This window comes from Schistocerca cancellata, chromosome 1, assembly GCF_023864275.1.
Source record: "Schistocerca cancellata isolate TAMUIC-IGC-003103 chromosome 1, iqSchCanc2.1, whole genome shotgun sequence".
Taxonomy (NCBI): Eukaryota; Metazoa; Arthropoda; class Insecta; order Orthoptera; family Acrididae; genus Schistocerca; species Schistocerca cancellata.
In genome coordinates this window covers 1,111,728,865-1,111,753,605 of record NC_064626.1, presented here as the reverse complement: position 1 = coordinate 1,111,753,605, position 24,741 = coordinate 1,111,728,865, and the positions used below count along the sequence as shown (strand labels likewise).

The 24,741-nt window shown below is 42.7% G+C and overlaps 1 protein-coding gene across 1 annotated transcript in view; it reads left to right on the top strand.

Annotated features, from left to right (window-relative positions):
* Positions 1-1,218: 1,218 nt before the first annotated feature.
* Positions 1,219-24,741, top strand: part of LOC126131942 (uncharacterized) — a 110,905-nt gene continuing 87,382 nt past the window's right edge. Inside the window, exons 1-2 of the mRNA XM_049915176.1 lie at positions 1,219-1,263; positions 17,567-18,023. Coding sequence (XP_049771133.1) covers positions 1,219-1,263; positions 17,567-18,023 — 502 coding nt within the window. The remainder of the gene's footprint in view (positions 1,264-17,566; positions 18,024-24,741) is intronic.

Here is a 24,741-nt window from a genome sequence, read left to right as displayed (position 1 = left end):
GAATGTCGAGTACCTTGCACCGTTTTACAATGTCAAACGCTTTTTCCTGGTCGGCAGATCATGTTACGGGTCTTGATTTTTCTTTGGTGTTGTTTCCATGAGCAATCTCAACGTCAGAATTGCCTCCACGGTGCCTTCACCTTTCATAAAGCCAAATTGATCCTCATCTAAAAGATCCCCAATTGCCTTTTCCATTCTTCTGTGTGTCAGCAACTAGCCGGCCGGTGTGGTCGAGCGGTTCCAGGTGCGTCAGTCTGGAACCGCGCGACCGCTACGGTCGCAGATTCGAATCCTGCCTCGGGCATGAACGTGTGTGATGTCCTTATGTTAGTTAGGTTTAAGTAGTTCTAAGTTCTAGGGGACTGATGACCTCAGATGTTAAGTCCCATAGTGCTCAGAGCCATTTTTGTCAGCAACTTGGATGCATGAGCTGTTTAGTTAATTGTGCAATAATTCTCGCACTTGTCGGCTCTTGCATAGCTCTTTTAAATTATGGTTATAATATTGGATCCTATCTCTTCTACATAGACTCCTGTTTCTTTTTCTATCATGTCACCAGACAAGTTTTCTCTCTCACAGAGGCCTTCAGTGTCCTCTTTCTATCTATTCGCTCTCCCCGTTGCATTTAACAGCGGAATTCCCCTTGCTCTCTAAATGTTACTACCCTTCTTTTAATTTCACTGAAGGTTTTGCTGAGTCAGTCCTTCAGACAATCATTCGATTTCATCACATTTTTTCCTGCAGCCATTTCACCTTAGCTTCCCTACATTTCCTATTCATTTCATTCCTAAGTGACTTGTATTTCTGTGTAAATGTAAAACTTGGTACAACTACCAAAATGAGCCTATAAGGAGTTACGCTACTTCCAGTATTGACCATTGGAAAGTAATTTATGGAGAATGAGACGTGAACATAGAATCGGATGTTGACAGCTTGACTGAAATAATCAGGCACCCAAGTTATAACGGGACTTACCTATTTCGGGAAGAAGACATGACGAAGACCAAGTCACTACAGTGGCTATGGTGCTATGGGTAGCAGTACCAACGGGTCTGGCGGATTAATTGAGAGTTAAAAGCTCACCCAGGACAAGGCATTCGCATAAAAATATTTGCCGATGGTGATGCCTTCCCCATACATCTTCAGAGCCTTGACCTCGAGTATTATGAAGGAAGTTCGACCTTCAGCTCCACTAAACAGTAGAAATGATCACCAAGGATGTATTTTCTCAAGCAGGGCAATGACCAAGAGCAGCTTCAGGAAGTAAATGACTGTAGAGCTAAGCGAATCTTCATTGTGGTTCAATCTACGTGTGTAAAAACACTGTAAATAGGTTGCTGAGCCGACATTTTAACAATGATTTTTAGAACTACCATCTCTTAGCATTATGAATGAAATCGAAGTGGTTCAATCTGTTTGTCGTATCTCCATTAGTGAACCCTTATTAAATGAATCGGGGAATCCTTAGTTAAGGAGGAAATACAACATGTGAAATTGTGATGCCGTCTTCGGTGTTGACTGCTACTTCACCAACTGATTCCCGCACGAAAGCATTATCGTTGCAATGAATAACGTAATCTTCTATCAGCTACAAGTACTGTAACGAGATTGCTCGGTGTAAGTTATTATGTGGTTCACCTACTACTGCTGATCGTTGTGGTTTTGTAAAACTTTTATGAAGTCTGTATGTATTTTTTCTGTGTTAACTTTACTAATTATGGATTACAATTATTTTGTATGTACAGATGCAATGTAATGTATTATGTAGAATCAATATTATTATTTATGATGTATATTTGTTCCCATGTATAATGTAATTTCGTTGCTGCACGGAGTAGCCGCACGGTTTGAGGTGCCATGTCGTGGGTTGCGCGGCCCCTCCCGCCCGAGATTCGAGTCCTCCCTCGGGCACGGTTGTGTTTGTTGTTCTTATCGTAAGTTAGTTTAAGTAGTGCCTAAGTCTAGGGACCAATGACCTCAGCACTTTGGTCGCTTAGGAATTCACACAAATTTGAACATTTTTTGTAATTTCGTTGCAATTCGAGGAGCTTCGACCCGTTAGAAAATTAATATCTGTAGAGAGTACTAAAAAGGGACAGCTGAGGAGCGATAGTGAGTGATGGTATGTTGCAATTACGAGTAAGGCTGAACAGTAGGAGTGAGACGCACTGTCGTCATTTCAGACGGTCAGTTTCCGTAAGCTCAAAATTGTAACGAAATTTATATAAGGGCCGAGTTCATAAAAAATTTAGTTCTATTTTTGACAAAAATAAACGGGCGCACTGCACGTCAGAATGAATATTCCACCAGCCGTCCGCTATTGTTTTCTGGAAATCATCTTGTGTTCTTACTATTAAATTTGCTCGATCGGCTTGTCCCGTCCTTCTGAAATAGGGAAAGTTTGTTTTGGAGTACTTTGACGGGGTGGCGAGTAACGAGACAACGGAACATTGACAATAGAAATCCTTCGGCGGTTGTCTCAGGTAGGTAGCTACAGCACGCACATCTCTGCAATCACATTACACTAGTCAACAGCCATTTTATATCTGGGATGTGATACATCAACTAGTACGTATTTTGGTGCGTAGAATCCGAATATATCTTTCAAAATGTTCTATCACTTACCATTTTTGAGTTTTTTATTTTTCGTATTCAGTATTTCGCTTGATGCTGTTCTTCTGTTTTGATGTTTAATTGTTTGTTTTCGATTTTGTAGAGGAGAGCTAGAAGATCTACAAATCGTCAGTAAATGGTTGTGTGGTAATCCAGTGGTGTGAAAGAGATCCTCAGTGAGTGTTTCCTGTGAAAGGTAGTGCAAACTTTTTGTGTTTAAAACTTACACTAAGAAAAATGGCAACTAGTAAATCTAGTTGCTGTTTAAACCGCCCAGACATCTTTTGTTATGTGTGCGGGAAATTCACTCCAAAAGCTCAAAAAACCAATCACTGATTTGGTTAAGAAGGAATATAAATTGTATTTTGATTGTCCTGTTGGTGATCAAGATAAAAATTTTGCACCTCATAGTGCCTGAATAGCCTGTACTACAACCTTAACCGAGTGTTTGAAAGGAAAACGCCGAGCCTTGCCATTCGCTGTTCCGATGGTGTGGTGTGAGCCTAATGACCATGCTTTAGACTGTCACTTGTGTCTTACAAATATTTCGGGACATTCAAGCAAAACTAGACATAAAATAAAGTATTCAAATAATGTATCTTTAGTGCGTTTGCCTGCGCCGCATGATGAGGGGTAGCCTGTTCCTGTCTGCAACTTGAAAGCCACGGAACCAGACACCATGCCAAGTGAATGACACTTCGCCTCAGCTCTTCAATCAAAAGGAACTGAACGATTTGGTTCGAGATCCGAATCTTTCGAAACAGGAAGCTGAACTCTTGTGGTCGAGATTGCAACAACGGAACCTTCTAGCTCCAGGGACAAAAATATTCTGTTTCAGATCGAGAGGTGCTTCGTTCGCTCAGTATTTCGATTTGGAGAACTGAATGTGTGCATGTAAAGATGTCAATGGTCAGATGATGCAGCTAGGTGTACAGCATAATCCACAAGAGTGGCGAATACTAGGGTTGGAACTTAAACAGTGGCATCTGCTTGGTCTTCTCTTAAAGCAATTGTGAAGGGCTTTCTGGGTAACAGAAAAGACAAAAACTATGTTACTATTGTGAATGATCTGTTGGACAGCTCTAAGAACATGGAGCGTAGAATGTCACTTAAAATTCACTTTTTACATTCCCAGCTTGATTTATTCGCGGAAAATTTGGGAGCCGTAAGCGATGAGCATGGTGAATGCTTTCACCAAGACATTCGTAAAATGGAACACCATTTCCAAGGCCATTGGAACCCTTCGATGACGGGTGACTACTGCTGGGGTCTTGTTAGGAAGAGTGATGAAACGGCAAACAAAAGAAGAGCTCCGTAGACGCATTTTTCAAAAAGCAAAGACGATTAAAGGTGAAAATATCTTCAGAACTAACTGGGACCTTTTATTGGCGTAAAGCCGCTATATACATATAAAGTAGTATTGATTTCATACGTTCTAAATGAGTATTTTTGTTTGACGTAATTGTGTCAATTTTCGCTATTACAATTTTTTATTCTGCTGTGTATCTAAGAAATGTGACGTCATGGAGAAAAACTGATTTTACCAGTGTATTCAGCACCACAAAATTAGGCAAATCCACCCATTTACAAACCAGATGCAGAAAAAAAGTTTAAATTTGTTTACTAGTGTTGCCAATTTGACGTTAAAATGTTGCGAGTTGCCAATAAGAATTCCTGTCGATAAACATTATTAAAGTGCATTACTAAATTCAAGTCAGTTTTCAATTTAACCTTGACGGCCGGTGTGGCCGAGAGGTTCTAGGCGCTTCTGTCTAGAACCACGCGGCCGCTATAGTCGCAGGTTCGAATCCTGCCTCGGGCATGGATGTGTTAGTTAGGTTTAAGTAGTTCTAAATTCTAGGGGACTGATGACCTCAGATGTTAAGTCCCATAGTGCTCAGAACCATTTGAACCATCAATTTTACGTTCAACATTCAGATTAAATTTACGTTCTGTGCTGTAAAAGCCTCTTTCGAATGCGAGAACTTTACCTCCTTGTCTCTTTACAAAGTGTTTTGATAATACCGTTTATGCCGAGGTTCTTTAGTGCTGATATTAACTTTATTCCAATCAGGTATCACTTATTTGTTTGTTGATTGCTCTGCTTAGTAATTAAAGTTTCCAACCAAGAACGTTCTGGATTCTAAAAAGTCTAAATTGCTAGCCAATATGCATCAAATTAACTAACTTGGTGGAAGCACTTTTCCGTATAACAACCTTGCACTGGCTACTCACATTTCCAGAGTTATTTATTGCTACTGCAGCTCTTGCTAAATAGTATTTTATCTGTTTACGTGTGTTTATTTTGTATGTGACTGAAGTGTGCTTACGTTCTACATCTGCAATCTCAGTCAATTATTCTTAGAGACAGATGTCATCTAACAGATGATTAGACATATAAGTTCAGGATAGAAGCAGTCTGGTTAGGAGTTGGATTAAATGGACAGATGTGTGACGTTTTAATCACAGCAGTTCGCGAGGTGTTTTGGTGAACGGTTTCCTAATAACCTTTAAGTGTTACGTGCAGTACGGCAAAGCTAAATGACAAGGTGGGGGAAATATCAGCAGATTATTTACTTGTGGGACATGGTGAGTATCATTATAGAACACATAGAAGCGTGACAGTTCCTGCAACTTTTCATAAAGTCTTAACCGAATAGCAGTGCCTTCGGACAATACCATTAAAGAGTAAGTTCTGTACAACTCAAATTATTTGATTTGTAAGTGGAGCACAGAAACATAATTACCATCGACAGGGACGTATCGTCTAGCTGCGAACACTTTCCGGTTTTGAATGGTCCACGATAACATGCTTCTGGCATTTGTAAATTTTATACAACGGCTCATCCACAAGGGCATACCATATTAATGTCTGCACTTGTTCTCTGCAAATCAGTGTAAAGTGTGCTGTGGAGAGCACTGTTGATTGTGCGATATGTTATACAACAACTGCGGAGAAGTAATTCATACGAGACCGACGCACCATGTGCTGCGTACCCTTGGTTGAGAGGACCCCACTTCCTGTCCACGGTTGAGAAGTTGCGTCAGAATCTTGTGCGTCGAGAGATCGGGTTAACCGCGTCCGTTGCAGCCAGGAAATTACTTTTGATATCAAGCGTCTGTACGTATCACGTAATCTAAGGCACCAAAATGATGCAATAGCGGTCTTCATTCTTACATAAGGCAACTGCTGATGCTTAGTCTTAACTGCTCTTAGCAAGACAGTATTTCTGTGCGAGTTTGCCTTCTCCGTTGACTGAAACTGTTCACTGTCAATAGACTAATCTGCTAGGTTAACGGAAAAAATTCATTGAAATAAACTATTTTTCCCATATTAAAAATGAATGTTTTCGTGTTTTAATTATTTAATAAACCAGCTGAAAAATTATTTCGTTAAACCACGGAAATTATTTCTCTCCTTTATAGAACCGTCTGGTTTGGGAGAAAGACCTACCAAGTTATTCGATATAAACTCCCTTAGTCTCTGCAAATAATGTTGACCGAATGGAAAGTAGGAGTTTTTGATTTCTTTAATTTCATTATCTGGAAGAATATTTCGGTAAGTCACATCTGAGACCCTCCATACAAGAATTTCATACTATTCATAGAAGAAACAGCTCAGTCCTCATCACAAACTTTTTTTTATTATCCCGGTAAACTTTTAGCTGCCGCAGAAGTGTTTCACTGGGCTAGGAATGCAATGATTGAGACAGTGGCATCATATTGCAGGAACAGAGTTGGAGCTCTGATGACTTTCCTTTCAAGTGAATGCCAAGATAGATCTTTTTACAAAGTCATGCATAATTCGACCCAGAGTGCAGAAGTCACTGGAGAACGTGGCAACAAAAGATTATTCTCTTTGGTGTGTGGGATCTGTGAGACACGTTATACCATCAGACTTACGGCGAAACATCATCCACAAACATCATCCACACAATTTCGAAAATAGCAAGAACTGGCAAGTGCGAGAATTATCACAGAATCAGTGTATCGAAGTTGCTGACAAGAACAATACATAGAAGAATGGATAAAACTGAAGATGTATTAGATGGAGATCAGTTTGGCTTTCGGGAAGCTAAAGGCACAGCGGCAGGTCTGACGTTGCGCTTGACAATGGAAGTAAGACTGAAGAACAATCAAGACACGTTTATAGGTTTTATTGATCTAGAAAAAGCGTTGGACAACGTAAAACGATGCAAGATGTTTGAAATTCCGAGAAAAATGGGGGGAAGCTGTAGGGAAAAACGGGCAAAATGGAATACGTACAAGAGCGAACTGGATGACCAAGAACGAAGTGGTCGGTTGAAAAAGGGTGTAAGATAGGCATTAGTCGTTTGCCCATACTGTTCAGTTTATACATCGAAGAAGCAATAAGAGATATAAAAGAAATGTTCAAGAGTGGAATTAGAAGCAAGGTGAAAGGATATAGATGATAACATTCGTTGATGACATTGCACCCTCAGTGAAAATGAAGAAGAATTGCAAGATATGTTGAACGGTATGAACAGTCTAATGAGTACAGATTTTGGATTGAGAGTAAACAGAAGAAAGACTTACGTAATGAGAAGTATTAGCAATGAGAACAGCGAGAAACTTTACATCAAAATTGTTGATCGCGAAGCGTATGAAGTTACGGAATTCTTCTGTCTAGTCAGCAGAATAGCCTATTACGGACGGAGCAAGGATAACACAAAAAACAACACTGGCTTTATTGGCCAAGAGAAATGTGCTAGTATGTATCAAACAACAGGTCTTAATTTGAGGATGAAATTTCTGAGAATACACGTTTGGAGTACAGTATTATGTGGTAGCGGAACATGGACTGTGGAAAAACCAGAACAGAAGACAATCGAAGACATTTGAAATGTGGTGCTACGGAAGAATGTTGAAAATGAGGTGAACAGGTAAGGTAAGGATTGAGGAAATTCTCCGCAGAATTGACGATGTAAGGAATATATGCAAAACACTGACAAGAAGAAGGGACAGGATGATAGGTGACCTGTTAAGACATCGGGGAATAACTACGATGCTACTAGAGGGAGCTGGTGAGGGTGAAAACTGTAGAGGAAGACAGAGATTGGAATACATGTAGCAAATAATTGAAGACTTAGGCTGCCTGTGATACCTGAGGTGAAAAGTTTGACACAAGAGATAAATTCGGGACCAGTCAGAAGACTAACGACCCCCCCCCCCCCCCAAAAGAAAAGGCTTTCGAAATGTGGTATTACAGGAGAATGCTGACGATTAGATGGATACATCACGTAACTAGTGAGTAGGAACTGCATAGAATTGGGAAGAGAAAAAATCTGTGGTATATCACGACTGAAAGAAGGGATTGGTTGATAGCACACATTCTGAGACATCAAGGGATCACCAACTTACTGTTGGAGAGATGTGAGGTGAGGTAAAAATTGTAAAAGGAGGTCGAAAGATGAATACAGTATGCAGTTTCCGAAGGATATAAGTTGCAGCGGTTATATGGAGATGAAAGAGGCTTGTACAGGACAGACTAGCGTGGGGAGCCTCATCAAACCTGTGTTATGGCTGAAGACCACAACAACAACAACATGTGATGACGCGCCAGTACACCCAACACAACTAATTAATTTACTCTTAATTATGTACGTCCTACCCGTACAAAACAAAAGGATGACCTTATCGAGTATTATGAAACTGTAGTTTTCTCAAGCAAATACTTTGACATTATAGTACTCGGAAAATATTCACTAATCTCTTTTAACTTTGATAATATCCAAATTAAAATGAAGTGCAGCAGTTTTAGAAAGGGGCCGCTTAAAGAATTTGTATTTATATTAGAACCAACAACGTTAAACATTCCACTCATCGACACTTGTGGCTGCAGGAGCGAACGCCGCCCACTTATGGAAAGATCTGGAATGTCGAGTCCGCAACAGGGATATACTTAAGCGATTTAGCGTTGGTAAAAAGAGGAGAGGAAGACCTGAAAGCTCATTTGAGAAATGATGCTGCACTCACGCTGAATGCAGCTACGCTTGGGACTACGTTTGATAGTCGTGAAACGAGAAAAGTATATCTAAGCTGCATCCATGTGACCGTCTAGCATGTCAGACATAACAACAATACCTTTGTTGTGGAGTGTATCTCTGCAGATTGGTCTGTACCTTCTCAAATATATGGTGTTTTCAAGAGGTCAAAAGCGTGCTGCCAATCTTATTCTGTTTGTTCCTTGCCTTCTGTCGTTTCCCTATGGGTCGGCATTGTTATACACGATGTGACATTGTTAGTGACACTTGGCAAACGGATGCTCTTCCTGACGCCACAGCTCCTCACGGACCGAAGCTGTGTACACCGTCTGCTTGCATCTAGAGTACACATGTTCAAGAGTGAGAACGTTTACGACAGGTCTGCCTGCAGTGTAACTGAGACGGGAAGTGGGTACATGGCCGATACTCGTTTGGTCTAATATGAGAAAGCGCCTAAAGCCCACGTTGCTCCTGTTCGCTTCACCAGCCCTCTCCGTTAATTCCCGAGGTTATTCGATCCGCGACAGGTTGGCCACCATGAATTCTTGAACAACGCCTTACCGTGCTCTGGAATCCGGGCAGCTCCAAACGTGCTGCCAATGTTTGCACAAAAACTATTTATTAATTATTTATCGTATGGCGATATCACCAACTGAAGAAGAAAAAAAAATACATAGAGTGTAGAGCATAATACACTCTGAGGAAAAAAAGGCACACCACGAAGGAATTACCTGAATGTGACGGTAATCGGTAGATGTGATGTACAAGTTGCGAAAATACTGCTAATCATATGAGATATATTTTATCTTTTTCTTGTCTTCTGCTCCATTTACTCTGCACGTATATCTTCGATGCTTTAGAAAATTTGCTGTCTTGTTCTATAGTATGAAATGTAACTGTTTCTTGCTTTATTAATATTGCTCCATGAATCTCTTTTGACTGAGTATGCAAAAATATCAATGTATGTTTGACCTTCTCTGAAACACTTTTGCGTAACCAAATGTGTGAAACCAAATGTAATAGGCACCACTGTTGTATGAGTTGTGCTGCGAGAGCGATATCGATAATTGTCAGTCGAAAAGCGACATTGGGTAGGTGTGCTGTGGCGTGGAGCATGCGCGTGTGTTGTTAATCGTGGTGCACAGAGGCATTTGAAAATTTGTGGCCAAGTTCTTATTTTTAGGTCAAGGTATTTACTGAATTTGGACATGGACGTTATGAAGCAAAATGTCAGCCTGTGAATATTGTGATTTTACATTGAGTACTATAAACAGCAGTCACAATGCTTATGCGATTGAAGTGTGATTGTCGTATGTGATTTTATACTGTTATAAAATTGTGTACTGTACTCTAGAAACAGGAACGTTTCCTACCAACAGATTAAATCCTGTAACCTCGCAATAAAAAATGACTAAGCTCCCAATGAAAATGTGACTCATATATAACCTTTCAATAATTAACTGCCTGCGATCCTAAACTGGTAAATCTGGACGTCAGCTTGCCCTGTGTCACGGCCCTGAAAAATCATTCTGAGTAAATTGAAAATTCTTACCTCAATAAAGTCGCCGGATAATGCGTATATGTCTGCTCCTATATATATATTTTTCTGGCACAGCCCAGTGCAATGCTGGCCGCTAGATTTGTCATGTGTAAAAAGAAACAACTGATTTTTCTTTGCGATAATTAGCATGACTATGGATAGGAGAAATAGTAAAAACTTTATATTCAGAAGAAAGACTGTCAAAAGTTATTTTTAAAGCAAAGACTTTTATTAAATGATTTTTTAAAAACATTTACATGATACTTGATGTAACGACAGTACAAAATCAGTTGTTAGAAATTACATATACGCGCGGCTATAAATACACTCCTGGAAATTGAAATAAGAACACCGTGAATTCATTGTCCCAGGAAGGGGAAACTTTATTGACACATTCCTGGGGTCAGATACATCACATGATCACACTGACAGAACCACAGGCACATAGACACAGGCAACAGAGCATGCACAATGTCGGCACTAGTACAGTGTATATCCACCTTTCGCAGCAATGCAGGCTGCTATTCTCCCATGGAGACGATCGTAGAGATGCTGGATGTAGTCCTGTGGAACGGCTTGCCATGCCATTTCCACCTGGCGCCTCAGTTGGACCAGCGTTCGTGCTGGACGTGCAGACCGCGTGAGACGACGCTTCATCCAGTCCCAAACATGCTCAATGGGGGACAGATCCGGAGATCTTGCTGGCCAGGGTAGTTGACTTACACCTTCTAGAGCACGTTGGGTGGCACGGGATACATGCGGACGTGCATTGTCCTGTTGGAACAGCAAGTTCCCTTGCCGGTCTAGGAATGGTAGAACGATGGGTTCGATGACGGTTTGGATGTACCGTGCACTATTCAGTGTCCCCTCGACGATCACCAGTGGTGTACGGCCAGTGTAGGAGATCGCTCCCCACACCATGATGCCGGGTGTTGGCCCTGTGTGCCTCGGTCGTATGCAGTCCTGATTGTGGCGCTCACCTGCACGGCGCCAAACACGCATACGACCATCATTGGCACCAAGGCAGAAGCGACTCTCATCGCTGAAGACGACACGTCTCCATTCGTCCCTCCATTCACGCCTGTCGCGACACCACTGGAGGCGGGCTGCACGATGTTGGGGCGTGAGCGGAAGACAGCCTAACGGTGTGCGGGACCGTAGCCCAGCTTCATGGAGACGGTTGCGAATGGTCCTCGCCGATACCCCAGGAGCAACAGTGTCCCTAATTTGCTGGGAAGTGGCGGTGCGGTCCCCTACGGTCTTGGCGTGCATCCGTGCGTCGCTGCGGTCCGGTCCCAGGTCGACGGGCACGTGCACCTTCCGCCGACCACTGGCGACAACATCGATGTACTGTGGAGACCTCACGCCCCACGTGTTGAGCAATTCGGCGGTACGTCCACCCGGCCTCCCGCATGCCCACTATACGCCCTCGCTCAAAGTCCGTCAACTGCACATACGGTTCACGTCCACGCTGTCGCGGCATGCTACCAGTGTTAAAGACTGCGATGGAGCTCCGTATGCCACGGCAAACTGGCTGACACTGACGGCGGCGGTGCACAAATGCTACGCAGCTAGCGCCATTCGACGGCCAACACCGCGGTTCCTGGTGTGTCCGCTGTGCCGTGCGTGTGATCATTGCTTGTACATCCCTCTCGCAGTGTCCGGAGCAAGTATGGTGGGTCTGACAAACCGGTGTCAATGTGTTCTTTTTTCCATTTCCAGGAGTGTAGTAATTTTTGGTTTTACCTTATACTACATCGCTCAGGCACCGCCATCGCTCTCCACGACCGGCCCCGGCAACTCCATACAGTACACAAGTGCTCTCGGTGAGCTATACAACTAGACAACTGCTCTCTAAGAGCGACCTGACCCAACCGCCCGACTGCGAGCTAATACTACTACTCCTGCCGACACTGCTCTGTGATTCCATTATAGCTTACATATCGCAGGCAGCGCATGAGCAGTCCATCGAAGTTACATCTTCTCGAGTGCGCTAGCAATAAATTCCTTGATCATGGACCTCTTACAGTGTGTATGGAACGTTGTAATCGCACACATACGAAAATGATTCTACAAAACAATGATAGGTCCAACCAGCTCGTGACTAAAGGAATGCAACCGAAGATAATATTACCGTCAGGTGAATCATTCACGAAGTAAGAGGATGTGTCAGTTGCAATTTCATGAATTATGGAGACTGCACCGCCATCAACGATTGCCACCGCAGGATTGTGGCCCCTGCGTTCGCCGCACCTAACCAGTTGTGACTTTTATTTGGGGGGCAGTCCAAAGGGGAAAAGTGTATGCAAATAATCTAATAATTTTAGAAGACTTGAAGGACAATATTCGTAGTAAAATTTTGAGAACTGCTGCAGCAGATATGCTTGAAGTGTATATTAATATGTAAGGTCGCTTGCAAAAGAGCACTAAAGTACAAGGAAGTCATTTTCAGGACCCAACGTAATTTGATGTAAAAGAGAATGTCAATGTAATAAATACAGACCTTTTAATTACCCTATCTGTTATTTCTTTGTTACTACACGTTTACCTAATAAGTAGGTGCATAAGTTCACAGCGTTTTTGATTTGCATAGTATTCCGGTTGCTACGGGTTTATTTATCGATTGTCATTTTTTTATTTGTACTTGAATGTTGGCTTTTTGAGTTTACATATTGTCATTTTTTCATGTTGAAGTAGTGAGTGGAGCCGTGGACGCTAGAAAATGGAATGCCAAGTGCGGAAATAATAACATTTCCCACATATTTTTTTGTTTGAGTTCAACAGAGAGTGACGGCAGCGGAGGCTGCCAGGAACATTTGCGCCCTGTCTAGGGATAATGCCATTGGACAGAACACGGCAAGAAAATGGTTTTCTCGTTTTAAGAAGGATCCTTTTGACATCAGTGACTCTCCACGTTAGGGAAGACCTTCTGGGTTTGATGAAGATCTTTTAATTCATCAAGCCAAGCTAAAGTTTTCCGGGCACAAAAACGTGCAGTAAGAATTATATGTGGTGTTAACTCAAGAACATCCTGCAGAAGCCTGTTTAGGGAACTAGGGATACTAACTACTGCTTCACAATATATTTATTCCTTAATGAAATTTGTCATTAAAATATATATCACTTTTTCAAACCAACAGCTCAATTCATGGAATCAATACTAGAAATAAGAATAATCTTCACAAGGATTTAAAGTCACTTAGTCTTGTACAAAAAGGTGTGCATTATTCAGGAATACACATTTTCAATAACTTGCCAGCAGCCATAAAAAGCTTAACAAGCAATGAAATTCAGTTTAAGAGAAGCCTAAAGGATTTATTGGTGGCCAACTCCTTCTACTCCATTGATGAATTTCTCAGTAAAACCAACAGATATATATATACATACATATATATATATATATATATATATATATATATATATATATTACAATATAACTTCTGCACCATTTCATTGCAGTAATGTGTTCATTGTAAATAAGTATTATAGTAGTTGTATTACATGTTTATTTCCTTATAAATAAATAAATAAACTTTTTTATTTCAAATTCAGTGCATTAGTATTAGTAAAGTGACTCTTTCATATAGTGTTCATTAAAAATGGGACCTGTGGAATGGTACATTAGCTTATATGTTTTAGTTGTAAATATTTGTCATGTATTGTTGTTTTTCTAACATGTTCCACATCCTGGAGGACCTCCCTATTACGGATCAATTGGAATAAAAGTAAATCTAATCTAAAATCTAATCTAAACACATCAATCCACGCCAGTGTACTCGAGAACTGCTAAATGTGCTGAACTGTGAACATTCACCATCTTGCGACATTTGCATGTGATAGGACAGATTCAGAAATCGGCTTTGGGTACAGCATACTGTAAATCAATATCATAAATATCAGCGGCGTCCATATGTGCATCTCTGCTTGGCCGTCATGAATTAGCTTGCGTACAACACCGACCATTCCTATCCTGTATTGTTCCTGGCGACGAGATACGGCGTCTTTATGCTAAAATGAGGAAAATAAAGGAAAGGTTGACCCCAAACAAAGGAGCTTCTCCCCGTACAAAGAGCTGTGCGCATCCACAGAAAATCATGTTACGCCTCTGGTGGAACAGTGACGGTGTAGTGCGCTACGAATTGCTTCCACGAGGTGTAACCATCACTGCTGATACTTATTGTCAACAACTGAGACGTCTTGCACACGTAACATGAACGACCAGAAAGATTACTTGCACTGATGCTACTCCAAAATTCATGCCAGGCCGCGTTCTGCTCAAAAAATTGTTCAAATGGCTCTGAGCACTGTCGGACTTAATATCTGAGGTTCAGTCCCCTATACTTAGAACTACTTAAACCTAACTAACCTAAGGACATCACACACATCCATGCCCGAGGCAAGATTCGAACCTGCGACCGTAACATCAGCGCGGTTCCCGACTGAAGCGCCTAGAACCGCTCGGCTACAGAACCTGGCCACGTTCTGCTAGACCGACAAAAAACGCAAAAAACAGTATACGTGACTTGGGTTGGGAAGACATTCCAGACGCATCTTATTCACTTGACATTGCACCCTCAGATTTTCACTTTTTCTGCTCTCTATCAAAGACCTTCAAAAAACTTCCTTTAAGGGTGGAAATGCTCTCCGAACGTGCGTCGAACAATGTTTCGCCTCAAAACCAGTGATTTCTACAGTCGCAGAATCGAAAAGCTCGCCAGCGTCGGCAGACTGTTGTTAATAGTGAAGGAGAATATATTATTGGCGACTCTGTTATGTGTATCTGTTGCGTTTATTACACTTATAGAAAAACACTACGAACTTATGCCCCAACCCAATATTTGTTGTTGTGTCTGCTCGTAGCGGGTAATAATTCGTGCGTAATTGGCGAGCAATCTGCATTCGGGGCCCGTTTTTCTGCGCCACCACGTAATTTCCCAGTACGTCTAGGTTCTAGTTTGGATTTCTTCTCACTGTCAGTTGAGGTACACCTCATTAAAGCACCCAGTCGTCGACGTAACCATACCTCGATGATTTTGTTTTTAGCCTGTGCTGATGCATTAAGTTGTTCTGAAAGCGGTGCTGATATTCAAGATAATAAAAGCGGGTTAAAAGCTGTGAGCTATCTGGGGAAGTTATCCTTGCATTACTGAGCAACTGTTTCACCAGGTATCCAGTCTAGCTTACCAAATTCCCAACCAGGCTAACATTAATTGTAATCTTTTAATATTCATCTCACAACAACCGATGATATATATATAAAAAGAGAATTTAAATAAAAAGAAATAAATCAGTTTATATTTGGACATTTATTTTAACTTTGATCATTGTTCCGTTAAAATTTCAGCATATTAAACTTGATTCATAACTAAACTGGTGCCTTATTTAGGATTGTGAAAATGTGAGTTTGTAATCTTACGGAACACATCAAACAAGGAGCCAAGATTGGGAGACTGCATACAACACTGCATTCATAAAACAACACACGAAGAACATTGAAACATATGCAAGAGGAAATTAACCACAACCAACCGATTCAATTTTCACCCAAAGAAGTTATGTTCATAGCGCAATCCTGTCTGTCACGAAATTACCACACACTGGTATACTAAATTCATACTAACTGTATGTGAAATCTTCCCGAAAAGAATAGCTGAGGGCTACTTTGATGATTACACCAAATGCTTCACGTGGTCAACTTGGTTTACGCAAAGAGTGTAACTCCACAGTAATTTTGATAATTAAAATAAATTGCATCGAAACGCAATTTACAAAAGAAAAAACTCGAACTGGTTACTATCGTCTTACTATTAACCTGATGGGTCAAACAACTGTATAAGCACGTGGTACTGGTCTCACAAAGTACACCCCACATGGGTTGAACATAAAGAAAAGTTGTTATATTGAAAAATATTGTCAAGACGAGACGTTATAATCTCACACACATTCGCATTTAAGATTGATGATCTTACTTAGAGTTACGGATCATCAACACGTGTTTTCACTTTGCTCACAAAGTAGTGACAAAGCAACTACTGGAAGATATTCTGAACTTCACACTCAAATTACACTGCGTTGCAATTTAAGATAACATAAGATAGATCTAAACCTGAAACAAAGGTGATTAAATTTTCAGTTAAGCTGAACTTAAGAAATCCATTGTCCTACAGACTTAGCAGAGACGCGCTTAGCCGGAGATCTTACCACTTCAGATGCTCGCCGCAGACAGACTGGCGTGGGCCCTTACCGAGGGTGCCTCACAGATACAATCGGAAGTGACCAGAGAGGCAGCTTCCTATACCAACATGACAAGGGACGGACAGTACCATACCAAGAATAGAAACCTTTGCTTTTAGAAAGCGTAGCTACTTGTTCCGACGTTGGTCCTACTGTTCTCTAGCAGACAGGCTTGTCTGCTACCATCAAGCATGCAACTAGAAATACATCCTTTCACACAGAAGGGAAGAGGGATGACAGTATCTTATCATATACACTATATAAAAGAAAGCGGATGTAGGTTCCATATGAGACTGTGTGATATGAATTACATATAAACTGTGTTTTATAAAGTGTAGTAGTGTGACATATCGTTTTTGTTTATGTGTAAAAGTAACACGTTCCACTGCTCAGTCTCCTCCCAGATAGAGTCAGAAACACCACAGTAAATTTAGAAATGGAATTTATGCCTTAAATGACAACAGATTTAAGAAATTAACATGAAAGGAATCCAACAGAGACCTTTCAATGTACAATCAAAAAAATGTTCAAATGTGTGTGAAATCTTATGGGACTTAACTGCTAAGGTCATCAGTCCCTAAGCTTACACACTACTTAACCTAAATTATCCTAAGGACAAACACACACACCCATGCCCAAGGGAGGACTCGAACCTCCGCCGGGAGCAGCCGCACAGTCCATGACTGCAGCGCCTTAGACCGCCGGTATTGTTCGTTGCGTCCGGTCTGGGCGGACGTCACGAGACATCCGTTCAGGTGGATCGTTGATTCCTTTACTCAGTTTTTTTTATTACAGAGGGCGAGCAGCCCTCTGACCGAACACGCTGAGCTGCCGTGCCGGCATGTTCGTTTTCGTTCGTTGTATCTGCTCGGGGCGCACGTCGAAAGACACCCGTTTCAGTTCGTTGTTGATCCATTAACTCAGTTTTTTTATTACAGAGGGCAGCTAACCCTCTGACCGAACGCGCTGAGTTACCGTGATTCGGCTAATCCCGCGCGGCTGTGTACAATCTGAACGAAAGTGGGGCAAGGGCTGAGTCCTGTGGTAGAGTGGTTTTTTATTATTATTATTAATTTTGTTGGGAAGCTGCTATTGGGTCCTCCGACTACTTGGAAACGGTCGGCCGTTTAGCATACTGTACAAAAAGAAGTACTATCTTTACGTGAAATAACAGCCTGAAAGCCTTGACTGTAAAGGATGGCGGCAGAGAGAGAAACAGCCAGATGGCGAGAGCTGTAAGAGAGGTGTCGATAAGACGATCACGTATGCATCTCTAGAACTGCGCCGAAAAGCGCGCAGGCCTTACGCAAGAGGGCACGCTCCATTCATCTGGCGGCGGGGCCGTACGAGCGGCGTTCGGCGCGGCGCTGCGGGCCGCTTATTGGTAAACAGCACGTGGTGGCGCCGGCGGTGGTGGGGTGGCGTCGCGAAGGGAGTACGTCTCGCGGCCCACAGACAGCCTCCGCAGCAATCCGCCGCCGCCCGCCGTCGCCGCAGCACGCAGACGCTCCGCATAGCCGCCGCAGACCTCCCGCAGACCAGCCTCGCCTCTTCCGCTCTGCTCCGACACTCGCCCGACATGAAGCTGCACGTCGCCGCTTTCCTCGCGCTGCTGCTAGCCGCCTTCCTCAGTAAGTACACGCACTGCTTGCACTATCACACCATTTCGTGTACACTCGCGACTTGCATCAAATACGCTGACGGTGATGTGTTAATATGAAATTTATATAATCCCGATTTGGTGACTCTCATACCAATGCTTATTTAGGCTTATTCCTCTTATGTAGGTTTATTTTATCCCCCCAAGTTTCACTTTTCCTTCTTCTTGAAACCACTGCGTTTGGTCCGGTATTTCTGAACTATTCCTCGGAGGAATACCGTCCAGATTGTTCCACACCAGTACGGATCAGTTGTTAATTGTTGATTATTTCGGGACTACGTCATCCCATCAGGTGCTATAAAATGAGGAAACAAATTAATACATCGTAATAGGGCACTACTGACGACTATGTAAATATTTATATCGAACTGCAGTATACCTTGAAGCATGTATGCCGTTATGGACGGTCAACAGTAAGAAGTCATCTGCAAACATGCAATGTCAAATAGAACTGTTCCTTAAACACCTCATTTTGACGCATCACACTACATCTACATCTACATCCATACTCCGCAAGCCACCTGACGGGGCCGGCCGGTGTGGAATAGCGTTTCTAGGCGCGTCAGTCTGGAACCGCACGACCGCTACGGTCGCAGGTTCGAATCCTGCCTTGGGCATGGATGTGTGTGATGTCCTTAGGTTAGTTAGGTTTAAGTAGTTCTAAGTTCTAGGAGACTGATGACCTCAGATGTTAAGTCCCATAGTGCTCAGAGCCACTTGAATCATTTGAACCACCTGAAGGTGAGTGGCGGAGAGTACTTTGAGTACTTCTATCGGTTCTCCCTTCTATTCCAGTCCCGTATTGTTCTTGGAAAGAAAGATAATCGGTATGCCTCTGTGTGGGCTCTAATCTCTCTGATTTTACCCTCATGGTCTCTTCGCGAGATATACGTAGGAGGGAGCAATATACTGCTTGACTCCTCGGTGAAGGTATGTTCTCGAAACTTCAACAAAAGCCCCTACCGAGCTACTGAGCGTCTGTCCTGCAGTCTTCCACTGGAGTTTATCTATCATCTCCGTAACGCTTTCGCGATTACTAAATGATCCTGTAACGAACCACGCTGCTCTCCATTAGATCTTCTCTATCTCTTCTATCAACCCTATCTGGTACGGATCCTACACAGGTGAGCAATATTCAAGCAGTGGGTGAACAAGTGTACTGTAACCTACTTCCTTTGTTTTCGGATTACATTTCCTTAGGATTCTTCCAATGAATCTCTGTCTGGCATCTGCTTTACCGACGATCAACTTTATATGATCATTTCATTTTAAATCACTCCTAATGCCTACTCCCAGATAATTTATGAAATTAACTGCTTCCAGTTGCTGACCTGCTGTATTGTAACTAAATGATAAAGGATCTTTCTTTCTATGTATACGCAGCACATTACACTTTTCTACATTGAGATTCAATTTCCATTCCCTGCATCATGCGTCAATTCGTTGCAGATCCTCCTGCATTTCAGCACAATTTTCCATTGTTACAACCTCTCGATATACCACAGCATCATCCACAAAAAGCCTCAGTGAACTTCCGATGTTATCCACAAAGTCATTTATGTACATTGTGAATAGCAACGGTCCTACGACACTCCACTGCGGCACGCCTGAAATCACTCTTACTTCGGAAGACTTCTCTCCATTGAGGATGACATGCTGCGTTCTGTTATCTAGGAACTCTTCAATCCAATCACACAATTGGTCTGATAGTCCATATGCTCTTACTTTGTTCATTAAATGACTTTGGATAACTATATCGAACACTCTCACAAGGCTCAGCTGTAAACTAAAGGCAGCTGCCTTCAACTGTCAATGACAGTACTTTCCATTAACGTATGTATCACAGCCACAAACGATGCTACCGTCTATCGTAAAATCTTTGAAAGCTGTGAGACCTGAGCTGCTCCAAACGTATAATATGCTCACATAAATAATGGGAATGTATCCGGGTGACGTCACTGACAACCATTGACATTTGTCGACGACGTCACCCGCCTTCACTTCCGTAATTTATTTGATCTTTGAATGTTAGATGTCAAGTCCTAGCAAATACTACAAACCGAAACTGCGCCTTTGTTACAATGTGTGCATGCATAAAGAGTAGCCAACAGAAAATATTACGTAACTCTAACAATGCGTTGGTACCATTATCATCAAATCAAAATATTTTTTATTTATTCATTAAGGTTTCCATCCAAGCTGCAAATAACATTTTTATTAGTGATTAGTTTCGAACTTATCGTTCATTCTCAAACCATTACTTGTATTATAAGATACAATGTTATTAACAAAACATAAAATACAAGCATTTCGTGTCCTTAGCTTACAGCAGTGCAACAAATATTTTGGTCATACCTGCATTTGTAATGTTTTACTGTACTAATACATGTGTTTTTACATCAGACCAACAAAAAATATGTTATTTGTCTGTGCTACGGTTGCCTTAATATATTTAAAAAAACGCCTATCGAATTTTGAACGTGTCAGGACAATCGTAGTACAGTCAAGTAAATGTTTTTATTGGTCTGTTGTAAAAACACATGTAATATGTACAGTGAAACGTTACAAATGCAGGTATGCCACAAAAGATTTATTGCACTGCATTTGTGTACACAAAAGTTTTTGTTCTACGTTTTGTTAGTAATATTGTATCTTCTTATATACTTAATGGTTTGAGAATGAACGAAAAGTTCGAAACTAGTCACTAATAAAAATATTATTTGCAACTCTGAAGGCAACATTAATTAATAAATTACAAATTAGAAAATATTGCACCTAACACCACTAATTATATTAAGTTGGTGGCTGTTTCTCAAGGAGGACGTAGTTGAAGTGGGCCCAGAAGTGCCCCTTGGATGGGAAAAGTGGGTGTTTATAAAATGAAGTGTCAGGACTGTGAAAATAAGTGCGTGGGGAAAACGGCTAAAAATTTTAAAATAAGGTCTAAAGAGCAATATAATAAAGATAACGGCTCACCGGCGGTGGCGTAGCAGCGTCAGGGTACTGGGCTTTGAGGATGAACGGCGGTTCCTGTCAGATTTAGAAGAAGCTGAGATTTCTAGAACTTGATAATAGAAATGCGCCAGCTAGTTAAATGAGAATACAGAAGTGCCCAAGGGTCATTTATGGACTCACTTCAGCGATACCCTCCGGGTGAGGGAGCCATCAACTTATTGTAATTAACGGATCGAGGTGTAATACTTTCTGTTGGTTGTTCTTTATGGATGCACATATTGTAAAATAGATGTAGTATTGCTTTTTAGAACACACTGGGTCTTGACGTATAACGTTCAAAGATTTTACAATAGACAGTAGCGTCGTTGAGAGCTGTGATACCTGCGTTATAGGACAGCACTGTCATTGTTAGGTGAAGGCAGCTACCTATAGTTTACAGCTGAGTCTTGTGAGAGTATCATGCGTCATCTTAAGATGTTCACGAAAAAATTTTATGTTTGACAATGCTTGTTTGTTGCTGGGTCTTTACTGTTTACGGTGCCTAATGGCACAGGAGCTTAAAGGTATGTTACACTGCAGGACGATATAAATATTTACATAGTCGTCACTAGGTGTCCCGTTACAATTTATTGATGTGTTTACTAGTTTTGTAACATTTAATAATGGGATAACATAGTCCCGAAACATGTTGTGGTAAATATATCACTTGTCTGACAACTGGTGCGTAACATTCTCAGTACTGATTCTACTGATTCGTGAACAATCGTAACATGACTTCCTAATAGATAATCTTGAACCACACCGTTTCTTTATCTGAACCCTAGCAAATACGAGCAGGACGCTTATTTTATTGTAGATGAACTAACACTGGAGAATCACATTAATATTCTGCCGAAAACTTTCCAATATAAAGGGTTAAAAATCGGTAGAAATAAATGTGACTCACACTATACGGAGGAAACTGGAAGAACCCTCTAAATCGCACATCGCGTGGCAAGTTTCCTTTACCGATTTTGGTGGTGACTTACGAGGATGTTCTGGTTTTAATGTCTTACTAGTATTTTCAAATTCAGTATGCTAATGATTTGTTTTGGCGTTATTCATCTTCTTAACATTTTCCTTTCCTCCTTTATCTCCTGATGAATGGAGTCTATCTTCTTCCGGCATTCTCATATACAGTCGTTTGTGAGGCTACTTTACGCCTATTTCATGGAACTCGGTGGATTTGTAGCATCGATCAAACGGTTACACTGAAATTCAAAATCTGTTTCAGATTTAGCGATCACGATTTCAAACAGACATACGGTCCACTTGTTCTACTCGATGGTCTACAATAGTGTAATTCTGTTTGTCGGCCGGTGTGGCCGAGCGGTTCTAGGCGCTTCAGTCCGGAACAGCAGTTCAGTCCGGTCGCAGGTTCGAATCCTGTCTCGGGCATGGATGTGTGTGATGTCCAGTAGCTCTACGTTCTATGGGACTGATGACATCAGATGTTAAGTCGCATAGTGCTCAGAGCCATTTGAACCATTTTTTTGTAATTCTGTTCCTTTGAAGGAGCAAAGTGGCGCATTGATAACAACACCAGAATTGTCTTGAGAAGATGCTGTGGTTAAGTCCCTCCCCGAAGATTCCAGTTTAAACATTCTGCCGTATTCCTAACTTGGGACAGTCGTTTAAGATATCGGGCCACACGCAGGAAAATCAGTTTGTACCTGAGAGTTTTACGTAAGTTGACTGTGGACTAGCCGCAGGCAGTGCTGCGGCAATAAATTAAATGTATCCGCAATTGCGAATAAGGACAACCATCAGCTGCAGAATGGAATGACGGCAGTGAAAATGTGTGCCGCACCGGGTCTCGAATCTGGATTTTCCACTTATCGCGAGCTGTCGCCTTGCCATTTGGCTAACCGTTCACGACTCGCAGCCACACCCAAACTTTCATATGCTGTCAACCATGCGTCTTCGACCTGTACTCGTACATCTGTTATGTATATTACCGTAAAGGTCAGACGTTGTGCTTGAGAGTCGCTTGCCCGGTATCGGTAGATAAATACACTCCTGGAAATTGAAATAAGAACACCGTGAATTCATTGTCCCAGGAAGGGGAAACTTTATTGACACATTCCTGGGGTCAGATACATCACATGATCACACTGACAGAACCACAGGCACATAGACACAGGCAACAGAGTATGCACAATGTCGGCACTAGTACAGTGTATATCCACCTTTCGCAGCAATGCAGGCTGCTATTCTCCCATGGAGACGATCGTAGAGATGCTGGATGTAGTCCTGTGGAACGGCTTGCCATGCCATTTCCACCTGGCGCCTCAGTTGGACCAGCGTTCGTGCTGGACGTGCAGACCGCGTGAGACGACGCTTCATCCAGTCCCAAACATGCTCAATGGGGGACAGATCCGGAGATCTTGCTGGCCAGGGTAGTTGACTTACACCTTCTAGAGCACGTTGGGTGGCACGGGATACATGCGGACGTGCATTGTCCTGTTGGAACAGCAAGTTCCCTTGCCGGTCTACGAATGGTAGAACGATGGGTTCGATGACGGTTTGGATGTGCCGTGCACTATTCAGTGTCCCCTCGACGATCACCAGTGGTGTACGGCCAGTGTAGGAGATCGCTCCCCACACCATGATGCCGGGTGTTGGCCCTGTGTGCCTCGGTCGTAGGCAGTCCTGATTGTGGCGCTCACCTGCACGGCGCCAAACACGCATACGACCATCATTGGCACCAAGGCAGAAGCGACTCTCATCGCTGAAGACGACACGTCTCCATTCGTCCCTCCATTCACGCCTGTCGCGACACCACTGGAGGCGGGCTGCACGATGTTGGGGCGTGAGCGGAAGACGGCCTAACGGTGTGCGGGACCGTAGCCCAGCTTCATGGAGACGGTTGCGAATGGTCCTCGCCGATACCCCAGGAGCAACAGTGTCCCTAATTTGCTGGGAAGTGGCGGTGCGGTCCCCTACGGCACTGCGTAGGATCCTACGGTCTTGGCGTGCATCCGTGCGTCGCTGCGGTCCGGTCCCAGGTCGACGGGCACGTGCACCTTCCGCCGACCACTGGCGACAACATTGATGTACTGTGGAGACCTCACGCCCCACGTGTTGAGCAATTCGGCGGTACGTCCACCCGGCCTCCCGCATGCCCACTATACGCCCTCGCTCAAAGTCCGTCAACTGCACATACGGTTCACGTCCACGCTGTCGCGGCATGCTACCAGTGTTAAAGACTGCGGTGGAGCTCCGTATGCCACGGCAAACTGGCTGACACTGACGGCGGCGGTGCACAAATGCTGCGCAGCTAGCCCCATTCGACGGCCAACACCGCGGTTCTTGGTGTGTCCGCTGTGCCGTGCGTGTGATCATTGCTTGTACAGCCCTCTCGCAGTGTCCGGAGCAAGTATGGTGGGTCTGACACACCGGTGTCAATGTGTTCTTTTTTCCATTTCCAGGAGTGTACGATACCGCAGTGCCTGTGTTATTCTGGTTACGACGCAAAGTTCCTTTGGACATACATGCATGCGTGCACCATTTGATTCCTTTGCATTGTAATCAGAATAACACAGGCACTATAATATCGTATTTCTCTGCTGATACCGGGCAAGCGAGATTCAAGTACAACGTCTGACCTGTTCGAGAATATACATAATGTATGTACGTGTACAGGTCGTAGACGCGTGGTTGACGACATCTCGAAGTTTGGGTCTTGCCGTGAG